General features: G+C 34.0%; 1 protein-coding gene and 1 non-coding gene across 2 annotated transcripts; both read left to right on the forward strand.

The window, feature by feature from the left end:
• The first annotated feature begins 13,338 nt into the window (after window positions 1-13,338).
• TRNAK-UUU (transfer RNA lysine (anticodon UUU)) lies at window positions 13,339-13,411 on the forward strand. The gene has a single exon. It is a non-coding gene; the product is annotated as a tRNA-Lys (tRNA).
• A 2,036-nt stretch (window positions 13,412-15,447) lies between these two features.
• On the forward strand, window positions 15,448-18,432 carry LOC105120695 (cyclic dof factor 2-like). The gene is made up of 2 exons (XM_011019002.1): window positions 15,448-15,811; window positions 16,690-18,432. Exons 1-2 carry the CDS (start codon window positions 15,596-15,598, stop codon window positions 17,974-17,976), a joined length of 1,503 nt encoding a protein of 500 aa, XP_011017304.1. The 5' UTR covers window positions 15,448-15,595; the 3' UTR covers window positions 17,977-18,432.
• Window positions 18,433-18,916: the final 484 nt, after the last annotated feature.

An 18,916-nucleotide genomic window follows, 5' to 3' on the forward strand; every position in this document is an offset into this window, starting at 1 on the left:
AAAACAATCTACTGGACTGGACTGCTCAGCATAAAAGTCTCTTGCTAATAAATAAAGAAATATACTCCAAAGGGAATGTTAGCTTTAAGCCTGTAGTTCATATCCATGCAGAAACTGAGAAAAGAAATTTTCACCCATAAAAGAAAACAAAGGAAATGAAAAGAAAAGGAAAAAGAAAAAGAAAAAGGGAAGCCAAAATGGCCAACAACAAATCGTAAAAGTCGATTAAATCAGATCGATATTTGGATTTCTTGGGTTGCGGTTTAGAGCTTTGATCACTGGAATCAAAATCCAATGATTGATCTCCAAAGAACTGCCATCTGATCGGTGCCATATAATCAGTATGTCTAGCTTGGTGCGTTAATCGCTTTCCCTGGATTCAAAGGTGTAGAATGTTGGATACTAAAGCAATACTTTAAACATGCAATTACAATAGCAACAGTACTATGTTTATTTAATTAACAGAGAGTGTAGAAGACATGTATAGTATATTTGTTTGCTACATTTAAGGATTTCAAACAGTTGACTCGGCCTGCCATTTTTATCAACAGCCTCTGGACAGACTACAGCGAGGAAAGAGTGAAAAACTACCGTGATTGTATTTTTACTACCACCATCATTCCATTATATGAAAATAAAAACTTCAACAAGAAGACCAATATGGTGGATCCAATGTAGTGGTAGGTCCATTTTAACAGCAAGTCCTTCCTAAGCAAGCATCTGCTTCTGTCCTAAGACTCTACTCATTCATTAGTGGCAAGTCTCATGGTTCTTAGTCGGAGAAAGGATTAAATACTATTGAGAAAGTTTTCATGATATGTGGCCCGAATGTTTGAAAAACAAGAAAAGAAGTAAGAGTTATTGAAGTACCTTTCTCTTTAACCAGCTGCTGTACTTGAAGGCTCCTTTCTTGCTTTAATTTATTCCACAACAGGTAAAGGAGATTCTGGGATGATGCCAAACGGGCCCCGTATTTTTTTAGGTCAGTAAGAGAAGGTCTGGTGGATCAAAAGTCATTTAAGCAAAGGTGCCTCTCATCGATTATTATTCTTTAGAGGGACCCATTAGAGAGGAGATCTCACACAGCCAATAGCATGGAAAGAAGATGAGAAGAATATGGCCTCAAGAATTAGGAAAAGAGAAACAAAAGGAAACGATTCACCATCCCAGCGAAGTAAAAAATTAGATATAATACTGATGCAATTTCATGTCAAACACAAGCCAAAATGACGAGCAATGTGTCATTAATCTATTTACATTTTTATATGCATTTGATATGAAGAGAAAGGAATCAGCTAACTACTCGCAACTCTCGGAATGCAAAGTTAAAATAACAATCCATGCACAGAAAGAAACAAACACATTAATGATGCAGGCATCTTCTATAAATGAATGCTCAAAACAGTAATGAATATCGCTGCTTCATTGAGAGAATAAAATCCTCTGGAAATTGTTCTTGCTGCAAGGTTCAGTCACTTTTTTCGGAACTTCAAAAGGTTTTGGCTCCCTGTACAGATAAAACAAAACCATTTACGCTCATCGGCAGACTGCACATAGACTCATTGTTTTAGAAGTGAAAAGAAGCAATTCCATCTTTTGTCACTGCATCAAGAATGGCGAAGGAAAACGAAGAGAATGGAACCATTTCAAGTGTAACGACAAACAAAGTGGCATGCTTTCATTTTCATCCTTTTTCAAGAGAGTTCGCCCTCAGTAATTAATCTTTCACTGGAGCATATGCAACATCATAATCCATCTTCGAAAGAAGAAATGGTCCACAAATCTTCAAATTGCAAGTCACTTAGGGTCATGACCATACAGAATCGTCAAAACTGTTTAATGATCCAGATAAACAAATGAAAAGCCAGTCTTAGGTAGATTTCATGGAGTCAAGTGACTAGAGAATAATAAAAAAGAAAAAGAAATCACTGTTCACAACTGTTATCAACTTGTCGCATCATGTTTAACTTCCAGAAAGTTTAGCTTCTTATCTAGGCCTACATCTACATGAACACAATAGCAAACAAAAAAACGAAAATTCAGGTCCATCTCACATCTGGCAAACAGGGAATGTAAGCACATGGTTCATTAGTGGTAGACATAATTGCTTTCTTCACCTAACACTTGCCTCATTAAGTGATGTCCAACTTCTAGAATCTTTTTTACGAGGCACAGCAATCTCTGTCCAATACCCCGCGACTTGATTGACAGGGACAAAGTGGGATCATGTAGAAATATTCCCTCAAACAATCCAGGCAAGACTAACTCATTTCTGATAAAAATGCCACATCTAATGACGTAATATGTCTCAGTTTGACATGACTCGACCCAGAAAAAGACAACCCTCTTCACTGCTTGAATAACAGATCCATATGGGTGAACAAGTTCAGGAAGAAAACCTACCATCCCAAAATACACAGGGCACACTCCAAGATAGTAAGATAAAGCTTCATAATGATAAAGACGATATGGTAAATTAGGGTAGTTACGTGTAAACTGTCTAAAACTGACTAGTTTATATTTAGTGAGGTGATTGACAAGAATAAAAAAGAAAATACCAAGAAGCAGAGCATAATTTCTATCAACTTGATTTTTGACAAGAATAAAAAAGAAAATACCAAGCAGAGCATAATACCAAGAAACTAAAGAAAATTTAAACTGGCAAAAGAAAAAACCCAAAGAAAAGAAAAGAAAAGAAAATAACAACACAAACTCTTTCTGTATTTCTGATAGGTTCATAAACAAGTCAAGAAGGCAGGGCACACTCTCTTCCAGGTCAATATGAGGACCAAAAGCAATTAGGATGCAAGGTTGGAAATTTTATAGCTATTCAAGATATTTGAGCAATTTAATTGAAATCAACAGGTTATGTAAATGCAAGCAATTTCTCAATGAAACTGGCCAAACTTTGGGGGTAAAGTTCTCCTTCAATGTTCAATGTAGTTTCCAATTCAATATTTGTTTTATATGGAAAAGGCCAGCCTTTCCTAACACTATATATGATGCTCGACGACTGTGGATGTTTTGAAATAATAGCTGTCACAAGATTCTAAATTCACCTAAAATGCAATAATTCTGACACAAGACAAGAAAAGCCTAATCATACACAGCACATGAGAAAAAATGGACCAGGATCAGAGCACTGATTCTTGAAACTGCGTAAAATACCAGGGCTATATTATTCTTGTATCCATTCAATGACAATTCTTGAACCTCCAAAAGCCAGGTTTTCTTCGTGGACACCAAACATCATATGACTGACTCGTCGTAGTATAAGAGGTTCAATCATACAACGTGATGCGGAATTTGAAGCCTAATTAGAAGAAAAGAAGTTAAAGAAAGAGAAGAAATTTGTAAATTTTATTTAATTCATCAAATTTATGATAATGTTTAAGAAAATTACATATAAATAATAAAACTCTAATCAAAATCAAATTTAAATTTAAAAACCACTAACTAATAAAATCCTAATAAAATAACATAAATCAAAGTCAATAATAAAAATAAAGAAAATCTAATAAGTTGGGCTTGGATGATGAGTCCAATCTCCCAATCAAAAAATAATGAGTTCGGCTACTCTTCAACATATGTATAAATCATGTCTCGCATTCATATTTTTAATACAACATCTTCATGTCAAAGTAGATGGATCGGGGTTGCCACCGCGGCGGTGGGTGGCAACTTTGACGGCGGAAGATGTCCAGATGACTGGAAAAGGGAAAGTTATTGAAGTGGGCTGGGGTTGATCTCATGTATTGGGCAGTCCTCTTTAATTGTTGAGCTTCCTTGTTCGGCCGCAGGGCTTTACCCGAACCTGTTTTGCCTGCAAATATGTTTGTTATTATTATTATTATTTGGAAATTAGAATGAATAAAGTTTTTGGCCCTTTGCATTTTGCAAGCATGAAATACTCTGTTGCTGCTTAAGCAGTACTGTGCATGAGAAAAAAATAATAATCACTGCATGGTAGAAACAATGGTAATGGAATGTTCAGAATCACATATCATTATGCTCGAAATTCAATTAGAAACTATAATTTGGTGTATTCAATTAACGAGGAGATGATCCCTTTGAAAGATAAATTATATATATATATATATATATGAAATATACGTGCAATTTTGAAAGCCTAAGCCCCCACTAGGCCAAAAAGATTTGAAAACTAAAATCCGAGTGGTTAAATAGACAACTTCGGGTCCTCCAAATTGTATTCTTATTTTGATAAAAGTAAAACGTCTCCAAAATCCATCAAGTCCGTCGGATGAATAAACAAGAACAATTGGAGCAGAGGTAAAAAGCCCAAACATCCTAAGTGGCTATGCAACCCCACCATTAACCAGTTTCATTTTTCATCACGGTTCTTGGCATTTTACTTTTACTTTTTTTTTCTAATATATACATATAGTTTAGCAAGAAAATGTCCTTTTTATGTATTTTAATTTTCAATCTATACTTATCTTTACTATTTTAATATAGAGTAAATGAGAGGTGATATATTCTTGTCAGAGGGAATATCTTCTCAAAGCCCAGCTAGTAGTTTCTTGTCTTTTAATTTTTTATTTTACCAATTTGATTTAATTTTGTGGTCATGAGACTAAAAATCCGTGCTTAGTAATGGAAATAATTTATTGTATCATCATAAATGCAAACCAATTATTGACTCGAGGCCTCGTTTTACCTTATAATTACGCTGATCCGTGGGATTGAAACCTCCACTATATTTATTCGAGAAGATAGGATAATTTTACAAGCGGATATAACAAATGATCATCAGCTCCACTGCAGCCTCAGAACTCAATCTTGAAGCAAGGCGGATACTCCATCAAACACATGATAAACATGGCAAAGCAGATAATTGACATTTCAAGTTACCTTCAGTCTACATATTCTTCCACTAGTGGTTTTAACCATAATAAGCTCTCAGCTTTATTCGGCCTACATGAACTTAACCTTTGCCTGGAGGAGCTGAGCAGAAGGGCCCTGTTTTTTTTTACAAATCTACCGTGCAATCATTGAACTGACTGAGCTTAATGAGTCCCCCCCGGGCCAGAAGGCGGATCAGGAGTGTGGCGTTGATTGGGTCCTGTTTCTGAATAATCAGTTAACTCCAAATTCTCCCTCCCGGCGCCTCTCTTTGTGATTGTCTGCATTTTCAGATGTCAAAAGAAATCGTAGATTAATTTGCTTTCCTCATTCCTAGGTTCAATTAATATAAAAGAGCCCGTTGACAAACCACTTAGCCCATGAACGGTACCTGGTGCTGGGTGTTCCGATCAGGATATAGCATATCTTGACTATTACATAACAGATCATCTCCGGTCCCTGTAAATGCAATCAACAGAATGAAGCAATTGTAGCAATTATTCATGAACAAGAGTTAAAAAAAAAAAAGATATATAAGGGGGTAATTTAAGGAAAGTATGTGGATTTACTGGATGTTGAGGTAGCATTCAGGAAGATAAGCTGGGAAACTACCAGTAGAATTACTAGTGAATGAAGGAATTTTCCTGCCATTTCTAGCCACTTTTGAAGCATCATTCCTTTAACATTATTTTTCTGAACTTAAAACGCATGTTGCTCAGGCATTTATACTGCAGCCTGTTTTCGTCTTGTGGTGACTAACGCGTTATTCACCAAAAGTCGTCAGGTCAGAGAGAAATGCACTTCTTAATGGAGCACTACCAGACCAACTTGGGCAGCCAATCCAGAAGCCTTTATCTTCCTTTCTTTATCTTTTCTTTCTTTCTCTTGGATTACAAAAGGCGTGCTTTCGAGCTCCAACTTGTCAAAGGAACTTTATGTACTTTCATGGGTCAAAATGGAGAGCCGAAATGAATTTGTCAATGCGTTGCTATGATGGAAGAAGACTGGCTCCCTTGGCCCATCTGCAATTAGTGGAGAACATTGTATGAGGTAGTCAAAAGAAATTACAAACTACTCATTACTTGAGTGAAGCCCGCCAACCTTCACAGCGGAGAGTGGCAAGAGAAGAGAAACATTAAGTGACATCACTGATCACGGGTGATCCTGCTATAGTCCGATACCGTCGTTAGCAAGCACTTGCCACTGGGCTCGATGTCTACGGCGGTGATATTGTATCGTTATGTTTTGATTTCTGTCCTCGTAGCTTATTAAGGTTGATTTAGTCCTTGATGTTTTTGGATCTTAGACAAAGTTAACTAATTTCTCCCTTGATCTATTTCTATTCTTCTTGTTAAGTTATAGTTTTGATCACCGATCAAGTTTGGCAGCGAGGCCTAGTTCAGAAAATTTAAACCACTGCTCTAGCGCGTGGGTATGCGAGTATAGATTGCAAATTATAGTGGAAATCCCTCTCGCTGAATTAAACTTATCGGGTCCTGTTCACTGCACTTTGTGATTTAAGGCAACTGGGGTGCGGGCGTTGTACGTGTGAAGATATTTTAGACGTACAGCCCCATCTTTATGTTTGAGATCCTCATCGTTAACTTTAACTTAGCTGTTTTAATTATTAATCAACTATGCGCACATAATGCTCATGGCACGCATTCGAGGAGTCCATAATCGACCACATCCAAATGCTCTTCCAGAGTGTTTGTTTTAGTTTTTATAGTTTAAATTAAGGTTGGATACAACTTTTCTTGATTCTTTTTTATATTTTTTATCTCGCATATAAAACTTAACTTCCATATCTGAAACAAACATAATAAACTATTATATTTATCTGTTTTGATTTTAGTTAATTTTTAAAGTATTTTTTTATTTAAAAATTTATTTTTAATATTTATGAAAATAAAAAATAAAAATAATTAAATGTTTTTAATTGAAATACAAGAACAAAAGGACACCGTGTATCATTTATGGTCGGCCAGAAGCAAAGTTGTGGTGCTCTAAATCGAAACTGATATCATGTGTGTGTTGAAACTGACATGTTCGAGGGCACACCTGCAGACAAACCCAACGGCTGTCATTGGCCATTGCACTCAGTCGCGTTCATCCTGTTGTAATGGCAGTTCCACTTCGTTTCACTTTCCACCTATATAGCTTTTTAGAAAGCACTAGGTAAAGATCTTCGTCTCAGTTATCCTCTTGGGCTATTTTTAAATCCCAACAAGTCTTTTGGGTTCAATCCGAAAACCAATTTTATAATACATGGGCTTCCAGGAATTTAAACCACGTGGCATGGTTTTGTCATAGAATCAGTCTTTTATTGCAGTGTTAGAATGAGGCACGGCGTGGTTCTTAGCACGACATCTGGCCTTTCGTTTCAGTCCTGATGAGATTTTAAAGTCGGTAGCCTCTGTGGTTTTGGTTGGAAGGAGAATAATTTTTAAAAAATTACCTTTTTTTTTTATGTGGATGTAATATAAATTTAGTTAAAATTATAATTAAATTTAATGTTCATAAAAGTATGATGATATTCATGATTTCTAATTACATAAAAATATGATGTTTAGGATACAAATATTAGAATATGTTTGGAAGGGTAGTTGCTATTATTTTTAAAATGTTTTTTATTTTAAAATACATAAAAAAATGTTTTTTTTTTATTTTTTAAAATTAATATATCAAAATAATTTAAAATATAAAAAAATATTTTTTTAAAAATTACAAGTTGACGGTGTTTGCAAACAGTATTTTAATATCCTACGGCAACCATATTTGAGAAATGGTGAGCAGGCTGTAATTCCTTTTATTTTCTACTTATTTTATTATAATACTTCACATTAATTCAAATCAAACCAATTGCTTTATATCAAACATTTGAACAAATTTATTGTTTTGGGAAACTGAATCTAACGAGTCCAAGACGAATGACTCCAGTAAAGGGTGGTGTTTTTCAGTTAAAGTGTATGGGTAGAGCGACTAATTAAATTCACCTTCCTATCAAGATGTGATTTATGTTTACTGTTTTTTAAAAAATCAAAATAAATTATTTGACAACAAGCTTAGCTAATGCCACGAAAATTTAAAAAAAAAATACATTGAAAAAAAAAAAAGAGGAAACAGGCATGAAACATTGCGTGAGTTTTATATATATAATAAGTAAAAATCAGAGCCAAATTTATTTTTTTAGAAATGAAAATATCAAAATAAGAAAGGAGTAGTAGAAAGAGAAAAAACTTTCAGTTAATCTTCTCTATAAGTTTTCTTATTTAGGTTTTTACTTTTAAAAATATAATTTTGATTTTGATTTTAATTTCTTCTTCATTTTATTCTCTTATTCAATTTTGATTCTCAATTTTTTCTTCCCTTTCCAAGTTTTTCTGAACCATTCACATGACATACATTTCTTAAAAGAAACATAATTAACAGCTCTCTTACACCGTTAGCAACAAATTTGGATGGAGATGACATGTATGATAATCAAAGGTTTGAAGGTGCTAGTGCAACTAATTTCAAAAATCGAGGGACTTTGGAATTCATTTTACCACTATTTTAAACTTCGGTAGGTTGTGACTTTTGTATATAGTATGTTCGGGATTATGGTAGATATTTTATTTTTAAATTTTTTTCTATATCAGTATATTAAAACAATCCAAAAACACACAAAATAATTTTAAAATTTTTCAAGAACACAATTGACCCGTAAAAACAAACAAAGCATGCATCCTTAATCCTACCTCTATCCTTAAATTAATTAATATGTTGGTGGTGTTTCAAAATCTAAGATATATAAATAACAGATTATTTAGTGTTTTTAATAGTGGTTAATTAATATGTTCAAATATATAGATTTCATCTCTTTAGTCTCAGGAATTTCAGACTTATAGTAAAAGCTTGAGTACTTGAAAAGACGATCTCAATCAGGAGAATCTAAAAACCATCCAATGATAGAATTAGTATATATGAGAAATGCAATAAATATCTTTAAAAACCTTAAATGTAAGCACGAAAATGTTTGTTTTTTAGTTTTAAATGAGTTAATGCTCTAAAATTTATAAAAATTTATCTTACAAGATAAAAAGTTATGAATCATTACCTGGATAGTTCATGAGATATTTATATCTCCTTAACCTTATCATTTTTAGATAAGAAAAGGACTGGAAAATCGTCCATTTTCGACGACATTAATGAAAGACAAATATCCATTATATATATGAATGAGATAGTAAATATGGTAAGTCTTTTAAAAGACTTTGTATATATCTATGAGTATAGGAAAATCATTAAATCAATACAAATAATTATTCTAGATGGAGGGACATGATAATTTATCATACATTTAATGCTTTTATTTTTTAGGATCTTCTAGGATCAAACACAACCTTAAAATTTAGTTTGATAGAACATTAACTCGAAGATAACCTTGTATCTAAAAATCAAAGGTATTAGAAAAAAATTAGGACCCAGAGATAACTTTATATTTAAGAACTCTAAGTATGCAAATGATGTCACAAACTAATTATTTTTTTATAAGTCAATGTACGATCTTTATCCCTACAAAGAAAGGTTGTTTTGCCATAAATAAATAAAAGAAAAACTCACATTTATTCTCAAACTCATTGCTAAAAAAATATAATATAATCTCCTTTAACTAACCATAATAAACCTATTTTGGGTTGCAAGCTAATGAGTCTAAACTAGTAATCAACTAACATAAGTTCAATAATAAAATAAACTCTTAAACAATATCTAATGGGTTAGAACAAACTCATGTTAAAAATAATTATTCAACATTCAATAAATAAATAAAATAGGATAATAAAAACAAAGTTTTTATTTTAAAGTTCCTTCATGTAGCCCGAATCTCTATTTTTTTGCATATTCTTACAAATTTTTATTCTTGACTTCAAATATGTCGTTCTCTCTTATCTAGATGAATTATTAGGTCCACCATATATGGTTAGAAAGCTTGTGATGTATCATTTCCAGAACAACTTTAATCGCAGAAAAATTCTACATATAGCTTCACATATATCTCAAACATTACACAAAGGTCTAGTTTGACATATTTAACAAGATTTATCTAGTAATTTAGACCATCTGAAATAATATGTTTTCAAAATCCATATTACTTGGAAATTTATCAAAAATATATTTTCATGTATCTAGTATCTCCCTGTGAAATTTTATGTCATTTTGATGTGCGATTTGAGAGATATGTTCAATCTCGTCAGCAAACATTTTAAGATTAAATTTGAACTTGACTTGATTCGTATCATCCTTCTTTTTTGTAAAAAGATTTGATGTCGAATCTGTATCATGAAAAATATCTTCTAAGGTCAACAAACCAATATCAAGCTAAAGAATAGCATCATCATCAAAACCAAAAAGAACCTTATTAACAAAGAAGGTCCCCCAATATACAAGTTCTCATTTTCAACCATTTCTCCTTCTTCAATTTCAGCTGCTCCTCATATATTTACCCAGGTGTCAAAGATACAAGAGTTATAAGTCTTTCATTCATCTAAAAAGAATAAATATTTATCACTCTATCATGCATAATTCTCATATCATATTGTCATGGTTTACCAAGCAACAAATTACTAGCTTTCATCGGCACGACATCACATAACACCTCATCATAATATTTACAAATAGAAAAGGGCAATCAAAACCTACCTATTCACTTTCATTTTATAAGGTATGAGATGTTTGATAATGTGCAAGTTCAACTCTCTCACCAATTAAGTACTAGCTATATTAGTGCAATTACTACTCTCTATAATTAAGCTACATACCTAATTATGAACATAGTATGTGGAATATGTTCTCCTTCTGACCTTCTGAATCATCCAACTTGATATGCATATTTAGTATTCTCCTCACCACAAGTATCTCTCGCTTAATCAGATACTTAACATAAACATTATCAACATCCTTTAATGGTGGCATCTTCTCCTCTTCATCCTTCTAATTGGTCTCAATCACATTATTAGCTTTCATAATCATGATTCTTTTGTTTAGATATTGTGAAGTAATATGACCAAAACCTAGACAACAAAAGCATTAAATATCACAGTTACGAGAAGTAGGAATAACATTGTTACATTTAACATCGACCAAGGTGTCTTTCTTCTCTTTATCAATCTGTTGTGATGGACCACCTCCAGTGTTAGTCTTCCAATTAGGTTTTCTAGATTTTGAAAGATCTAATGGTTAGCTTTTTTAAATGGTACCCTTCCATTTAAGTTGTTTCTTTACCTTCATGGTTATATGCATCATCTCCTTCAACTCCATATAATGATGCAACTTCATAATATAAATTATATCATGATTAAGGTCATTCATGAATATAGCTATAGTAAATTTCTTAACCTCCTCAATATTAGCTTGAATCATAACAAATCCTATCTCATTAAACCTAACATGTTTATTAGACCTACGCTGTCTTAAGCTTTGTTGACTATCATGCTTAAATTTTTTGGTTTTGGCTGACTGTCAAAATCAATTTTTTTTTATATGGTTTATTTGTCAAACCCAAACTATCTTAGATGTGACCAACTGTCACACCTAAATTCTTTAGGTTCAGTATATTTGTTAGATCTATTTTATTTAGTTAAGATTATTTTTATTTATAAAAATTTTAATTAAATATTTTAACTCACGTGTAAAACATGACCTTTTTTCTTTTTTTTTTGGTAATCTAAAGAGCATATTCTCAAAATGGTCCAATATATCTAGAAGAATTTAATAAATTCTTTCAAACACCATTATGAACCTAAAAGATCAAGTGATAAAACATTCATTCTTAATCATTAAAAAAGAGAGAATAAAAATAAAAGTCAAAAGAGTCTGAAACACGGTGGAGAATTGTCGAGACAACCCCCCCCCGGGACAATTTTCTGAAAGCAACATTCTTCTATCTAGACTAGTGTTATTTTGTATCAAGATAAATGCTGGGATTGTTATTCCCGGACGGTGCTCTTTATAGTTAATTTGATAAGCCCTCGCTTATATATATATAAGGTAAATGTCGAAAACTTGAATTATCTTGTTATGAACACGGAAAGGAGAAAAGCAAATGAATATTGCGAAATATGGGTGTGCAGTAGGTGACCTAGCAACAGGTTACTTATATAGTTTTGAGCTATTTTTTTATTTCAGGTAGTTTAGATTTTCTGAAATTTCTAAACCCTTGCCTGCCTTTTTCCAAAATTACTTCACAGAATTAACTTCCTGAATTCCTTAATTACTACACAGAATTAACTACCTGAATTCCTTATTCTTTGAAGTTTTCCAGACATGTTTACTTGAATTAGTTCGAATAATTCATGATTTTTTGAATAGTGCTCGTCCCTAGAAGCAGGTGCAATAACTCATACATGTTAAATCTCAGTTGATGAATCACGATAGCATTGCGCTCTTTAATCCTTTGCCTGGCTTTATTAATTTACTCTTACCCTTTAAATATTTGGTTCCAGTGAGTAATAGCTTTTTTATTAGAATATATTCAATTTCATTTTTCTAAAAGAAAAATAAGCTACGTTATCATCTAGAATCTCAGGGGAAACATATTCGAAAAAAAGGCGATGCTCTGCGATGTCAAGAATGTCTAATATTTTAGCGTTCTTGGATCAAAGCAGCGTTCCTGGTTCTGTTGATGGAGAATATTCTGTGTAATCAGAAATTATATAACGAAAATGATAGAATGAAGGTATCTCTCAGTCGACTAATTAAATATTGCATGCTTCAGGTATAAAACTATGGAGCCGAGGAGGTGGAGTTTTTGTAACAGCACAGAAAGGAAGGGTGATACAGAGAGCCACCGCGAAGATTTATAAGAAGAGAAAGTGAAAGAGGAGGTACTGGATAAGAGAGAAGGAGATGGTCTGTACCTTACCATGCTGCGGCAACTTGACACGTGCAAGTATCCAAGAAAGCTATCCTGCCCTCAAGTAAGCAAAGGGCAGCCACTAGAAGAAGATTCGTTCACAAAATGTAACCCCCCGCAATAAGGAAACGAGCGTAGGAGATGCTTCCTTACTTAAATGCTGGTCCTGAAACGCTGTGGGACGTGGATGCTATTTATTTTTGTGTTTTAAAATTAATTTTTTAATATATTTTATATTGTTATTGATATATCATGCCAAAAATAAATTAAAAAAATATAAAATAAATTAAAAAAAAATCAACTATAATTCTAATTTGTCGAGGGAATCAACTGCACGGATGTGTCAGGTGACCTTTTCACTTCGCTTTTTGCAGGCGGGCCATGTTAGAATATAGTAGTGATGTGGCAGGGAGCAGCTGTTAATTCCTTGCTAGCTGTGCAGGACAGTCAGGTGGGTCACGTGCCACGTGCTTACACGGAAAGTGGGGGTTTTGATAGCTAGCGAATGCCCCAACCAAAAACTCGTCAGCAGTGATTTTAATGTTGAGTTATATATATTTATTTGAAACACCCAACTAAATGCCGTCTTAGCTCAGCTGGTAGAGCGCATGGCTTTTACACATGTGGTCGTGGGTTCGATTCCCACAGACGGCGATTGAGCTAATTCTTTTTGAGTTAGTTAGTTAAATTGGGGCGTATTGATTTTCTTCATCAGCAGCTTGTTTCTCTGTAGGGAATTGTGATTGCATTAATGGCTTTCAAGCATGTTAAGGAATTTTTGTTTTTGTATTTAAAAAAAAATTTTTAATTTTTTAATTTTTAATTTTAAATTAATATTTTTTTATATTTTTATATTATTTTAATGTGTTGATATAAAAAATAATTTAAAAAAATAAAAAAATATTTTAATATATTTTCAAATAAAAAATATTTTAAAAAATAAATTCAACTATACTCTCATATACATAATTTGTTTATCTCATGGGAAACAACTTTCCTTGTTTATCATTGAAAAATATTTTTATTATTTTAAATAATTGTTTTTCAATCTTTCTTTTTAAAATTTATCTTTTATATCAACTTTTATTTTTATTTTTTCTTATTATTTTATCAATTAAAATTTATTTTTTATATTTTTTAATTATTATTTTTTATTTAAAATAACTTATGAAAACTAAATATTATTTTTTTATTTTTATTATCTTTCAACTTTTTTATTTATTATATTTGGTTATCATTATTTTAGATGTTATTTTATTATTTAAATAATTTATAAAATCTGAATTTTTTCAATTTTATTATCCTTCAGTTTTTTTATTTATCAAATTTAATTTTTATTTTTTTAATAAACTTAAAAAAATTAAAATATTAATAAATTAATTTTCCACTTATCTTTCTTAGCATAACCAACCAAACACTACTAAAAAGTATTTTTTAATTTATTTTTTATAACACGATACAGCATAGAAAAACAATACACATGTCCTGAAATATTAGTTTTTTTTTTCCTTTCAAGATTCCCGCACGAACATGATTAGTGCATAAACTTTAAATGACAATGCTCACTTGAATTGGATTCCAGCATTTGTTTTTTTTTTAGTTTTTTGTCTCTTTACCGTTTACTAGAGCACAGAAACAAGATAGTCTCCGCGCATGGTTTTCTTCGATTTCGCTCATAAGAAGACTTGACCCCATAGTTGTAAAAAGCCGTAAAAAGCGGCTTCGATAGGAAACCTAATCGGACTAGATTACCTTGTAACTTAGACGTCCATGTCCAAGTTATATGTGAACTTGAATTCCACGTACCGTACCATGATCTAATTTAATTTCCAGTACAAAACTCAAAATCCAGACGTCCATTCCCTAAATAAATAAAAAAAATAGTACGTTTGATGCAGCCTAGATCTAGAAAACGAGAGTCAATGTTTTTGGTTGATTCGAAATTGATTTAAAAAATCGTTTCGCTTTAACTAGAACTAGCTCAAGCTTGACTTGGCCCGAGTTCACTTGTGATTTTACTCCTCGAACACGAAGTCTTGATAACTAAATCCAAGCTTGCTATCGAACTCATAGTTTTGCAACATGCAATTCACTAGCTGAAGTGCTTCGAGATTTGATTTTAATATAGATACAGTAAGATTTCTTTAAAGGTGGGTGAATATGAGATATATTTCTTCAAATAAATGTGACAGAAATAAAATATATGTTTTCTGACATCCCAAATCAAAGAATATTAATTTTCACCAGGTCCAAGGAAAAAATAATCAAATAATGATCTATTTTGTGCATTAGATTTAATCTAATTTCTTAAGCGCTTAAATCTGAAGTGCCAAAATAAGATTCGATTATGTTGGGAGAAAAATTAATAAAATCTAAGGGTTCGAGATTCAATTGACGAGGGGATAATACATGGAGGGCAAAATCGAGGTTTCCATCTGGGAGGAGAGGAGGAGGGCGAGTATTTGACGAATAAGAGAGGCGAGTATTTGAGAAAGGAGCGAAACGCTGACATGGCAGAAAAAAGAACGGGACCGAGAAGCACTATCTTCAGAAGCAAATGTGGGGAATCCAATAGCAAGAAAGATCTCAAAGGCCACATAAACTTGTGGCTCACAAAATTTTGCCTTTTCTCTGATGTGGCATTCCCCCACCTTGTTTAATTACACTTACCACCACCAAACAAATGACTTTCAAACTCTTTCTTTCTTGTTTTTATTTTTCTCTCTTCTCCCACCTCGTCCGATCCCAAAAAAAAAAAAAAAAAAAACACACAAACGCCATAACAGAAGCTGAGAAAGAGGGTTTGACTCTTCTTTTAAGGCAACCAAGGAAACAGGAATGTCAGATTTGGCGATAAAGCTGTTTGGCAAGACGATTCCACTGCAAGTCAATCAGCAGGAGGATGTTTGTTGTGCTGCTAATAAGTATGAGTCCTCCTCGGGAACGCCTCCCGAGTCCGAGGACTGTTATGATAATACTGCTACTGCTACTTCCTCGCATGAGAACCACAACTCTCATGAGGAACGAGGAGAGCAAGAAGGGAACAACAACAGGGTATGTGTTTTTGCAATTTGTTGGATTCTGTGTTGGTCGTAATTATAAGAATTTGCTGCCATGTATTTGCAATTTTTTCAAGTGTTACATGTTGTAGAATTTCAAAATCAAGAAATTGTTCCATTCTCTTGCTTTTTCTCTGTGGCATAGAACGTTTTCATCCTCGCTTTTCACCTTTACTAACTGTGGTAAAATGTTTACCAAATCTTAACGTGTTCCATGTATTTTTCCCCTTTCTGTCGTGCTTTCTCTGTAACTTCATGACATTTGAGGGGGGTATTTTAGAGAAATTTTTTATTCGACTTCGTTTAAAACAGAGTCAGTGTCGGTGAACTATAGGGGCCACAAGCTCTGTATCAGTATTTCACTGTTACTTTGCATTTTGAAACAGTTAGCAAGATTGATCCAGATGTTTCGTCAAGGATCATAGGGTTTTTGTCAGATTTCTTAACTTTTGATACTTACCACATCTTTTATTGGACTGACTAAGTATATTACTTCTCCAAACAATTAATCTCCAGTCTTTTCTATTGGATCATCTGCCACTGCGTGTGTTTTGGGGAAAGCTTTGCTTTATTTCTGGAAAACGATAAACTCTCAATGGTTTTGCCTCTAATAACAATTTTAGGTTTCAGTACTTGGAATAATTAAACACTTAATCACTAGTTGACAGTGAGAAAGAGTTCTGCTTGAAGTTGTTTTTAAACTCTGTAGCCCTACAAGAGTTTTCTTTAAACTGAACTGATTATATTTCAATTTTAATTCCACCTATTTCCACCTGCTTTTGGTTTGAGAAATTGTAAATACGACTCCACATAAGTAAGCTGTCTCTATTTCTTCTCATTCATTTTATTCTCGTGTGTGTGTGTGTGTTTTAGGAGACTTCAGGAGAGGAAATTTGCAATGATAAACAAGAAGATGTTACCTCGAATCAGATCAACAAGGACTCAAAAGGTCCAACATCATCAGGCATCAGTGAGAACCTAAAGACTCCCTCAGCTGAGAGGGAAACTTCATCACTGAAAAGCAGTAAGGATGAAGAACAAAGTGAGACAAGCATCTCACAAGAAAAGACTCCGAAGAAGCCTGACAAAATACTTCCATGCCCTCGATGTAATAGCATGGACACTAAATTCTGTTATTACAACAATTACAATGTCAATCAGCCTCGTCATTTCTGTAAAAAGTGTCAGAGATACTGGACTGCTGGAGGAACCATGAGGAATGTGCCTGTGGGAGCTGGAAGGCGCAAGAATAAGAGCTCTTCTGCTTCACACTATCGTCACTTAATGGTATCAGAAGCTCTCCGAACAGCTCAAGTCCATGCCATGAATGGATTTCATAACCCCTCTCTGGGAAACAACGGCACTGTCCTTACCTTTGGTTCCGATTCTCCTCTTTGTGAATCTGTTGCCTCCGTGTTGAACCTTTCAGAGAAAACACAAAATAGTGTTCGAAACGGGTATCGTAGACCTGAACATAGAATCCTTGTGTCTTGTGGAGGGACAGGAGGTGACGGGGATGATCACTCTAGTGTATCTTCCGCCACGGCTTCAAATTCATCAGATAAGGGATGCAATGGTACTTCGCGAGAAGCGGTTAACAAGGATTATCAATCATTTCCTCCCCAGGCACCCTGCTTCCCGGGGCCTCCTTGGCCATATCCATGGAACTCTGCGATTACTCCACCTACGTTTTGCCCTTCAGGCTTTCCAGTATCGTTTTTCCCTGCACCAGCTTACTGGGGTTGTGCTGTTCCAAGCCCTTGGAATGTACCGCCATGTGCATCCTCTCCATCAGCCACTCTAAACCACAGAACCCAAAGCTCCAGTCCTACTTTTCCACTGGGGAAACATTCAAGAGATGGTAACATCCTTAATCCAACCTGCTTAGAAGAGCCCTCCAGGGACGGCACCAAATCAGAAACGGGTGTTTTGGTTCCAAAGACCTTGAGGATTGATGATCCTAGTGAAGCTGCAAAGAGCTCTATATGGGCGACCCTCGGGATCACGAATGAGAAATCCAGTTCTATTAATGGAGGAGGTCTCTTCAAGGGCTTTCAATCGAAAAACGAAGACAGAAATTACATGGCAGGAACAACTTCAGTGTTGCAAGCGAACCCTGCTGCGTTTTCCCGGTCTCTCAATTTCCATGAGAACACTTGATAAGAGATCAGCCAAGTTGTACACTTTCTGCTATAACAGTAATGCAATGAAATGGAGTTTTTCATCAGAGTGCTGTAGCCTCTAATCTCAACGAATTTGTGTTCCCTTTTACGCTAAAAGGTTGACACTATCACCTCCAGAAGGCCACCTTATTGACAGAATTCCTACAAAGAAGAAAACCCAGAATAGCGCGTCCCTATTTTGACTCTCTAGAATAGCATAGCCAGCTCTGACAGGACCATGCACTTCCCTGCCACTTTAAGACCAGTAGTTTTTCCTTATCCATCTTAGATGATCTGTTTCCGAAGTTTTTCATGTACATGGTATCTTAGATGTTTATATATTTCTGTAAGTGTGAGATAACTTGACAGAAGAGATATTCTTGGTTGTAACAAATCCTTCTCTTTGTAGAATAAACTTGTAAATCTCATTTAGTACTTGACTTTTTTTATGAAACTTTAACATGAAAAAAGGATTTTACAAAGAAAAAAGAATTGGATTTTTTTTTTTTTTTGCAAGGTCTTGTATACCTATGACCCCGAATACTCACGTTCTAAAGTTATATTTTTTTTTATCCCAGTATTTTTCCCCTAGAAGGGCTCTGACCCTAAAATCTTATGATGGAACTAGTAGTTCATGGATTCCCTTCCATACCGAGTGAATCAGAAAGTCGTACGATTCTACTTGTGTTCGGCATACTGTCATTCAGTGCAAATCATTCCTTTGTAAGATCCCCAGCGCTACAGTTTAACACAGCAACTTACAGCTTTTATGATGCCTGTGTTTTCTTCACTGTTCATCGAACTAAATGATATGTTTTCTTCACTGTTCATCGAACTAATTGATACTCATGGTCCCTCTCCCTCCTGTTACTAATTTATCATGTACAAAAGGGGTAGGGATGGAAAAGACAAAGGGAGATCGATGAGGGCTCATTTGA

Source organism: Populus euphratica, unplaced genomic scaffold (genome assembly GCF_000495115.2).
Source record: "Populus euphratica unplaced genomic scaffold, PopEup_1.0 scaffold1.1, whole genome shotgun sequence".
NCBI lineage: Eukaryota > Viridiplantae > Streptophyta > Magnoliopsida > Malpighiales > Salicaceae > Populus > Populus euphratica.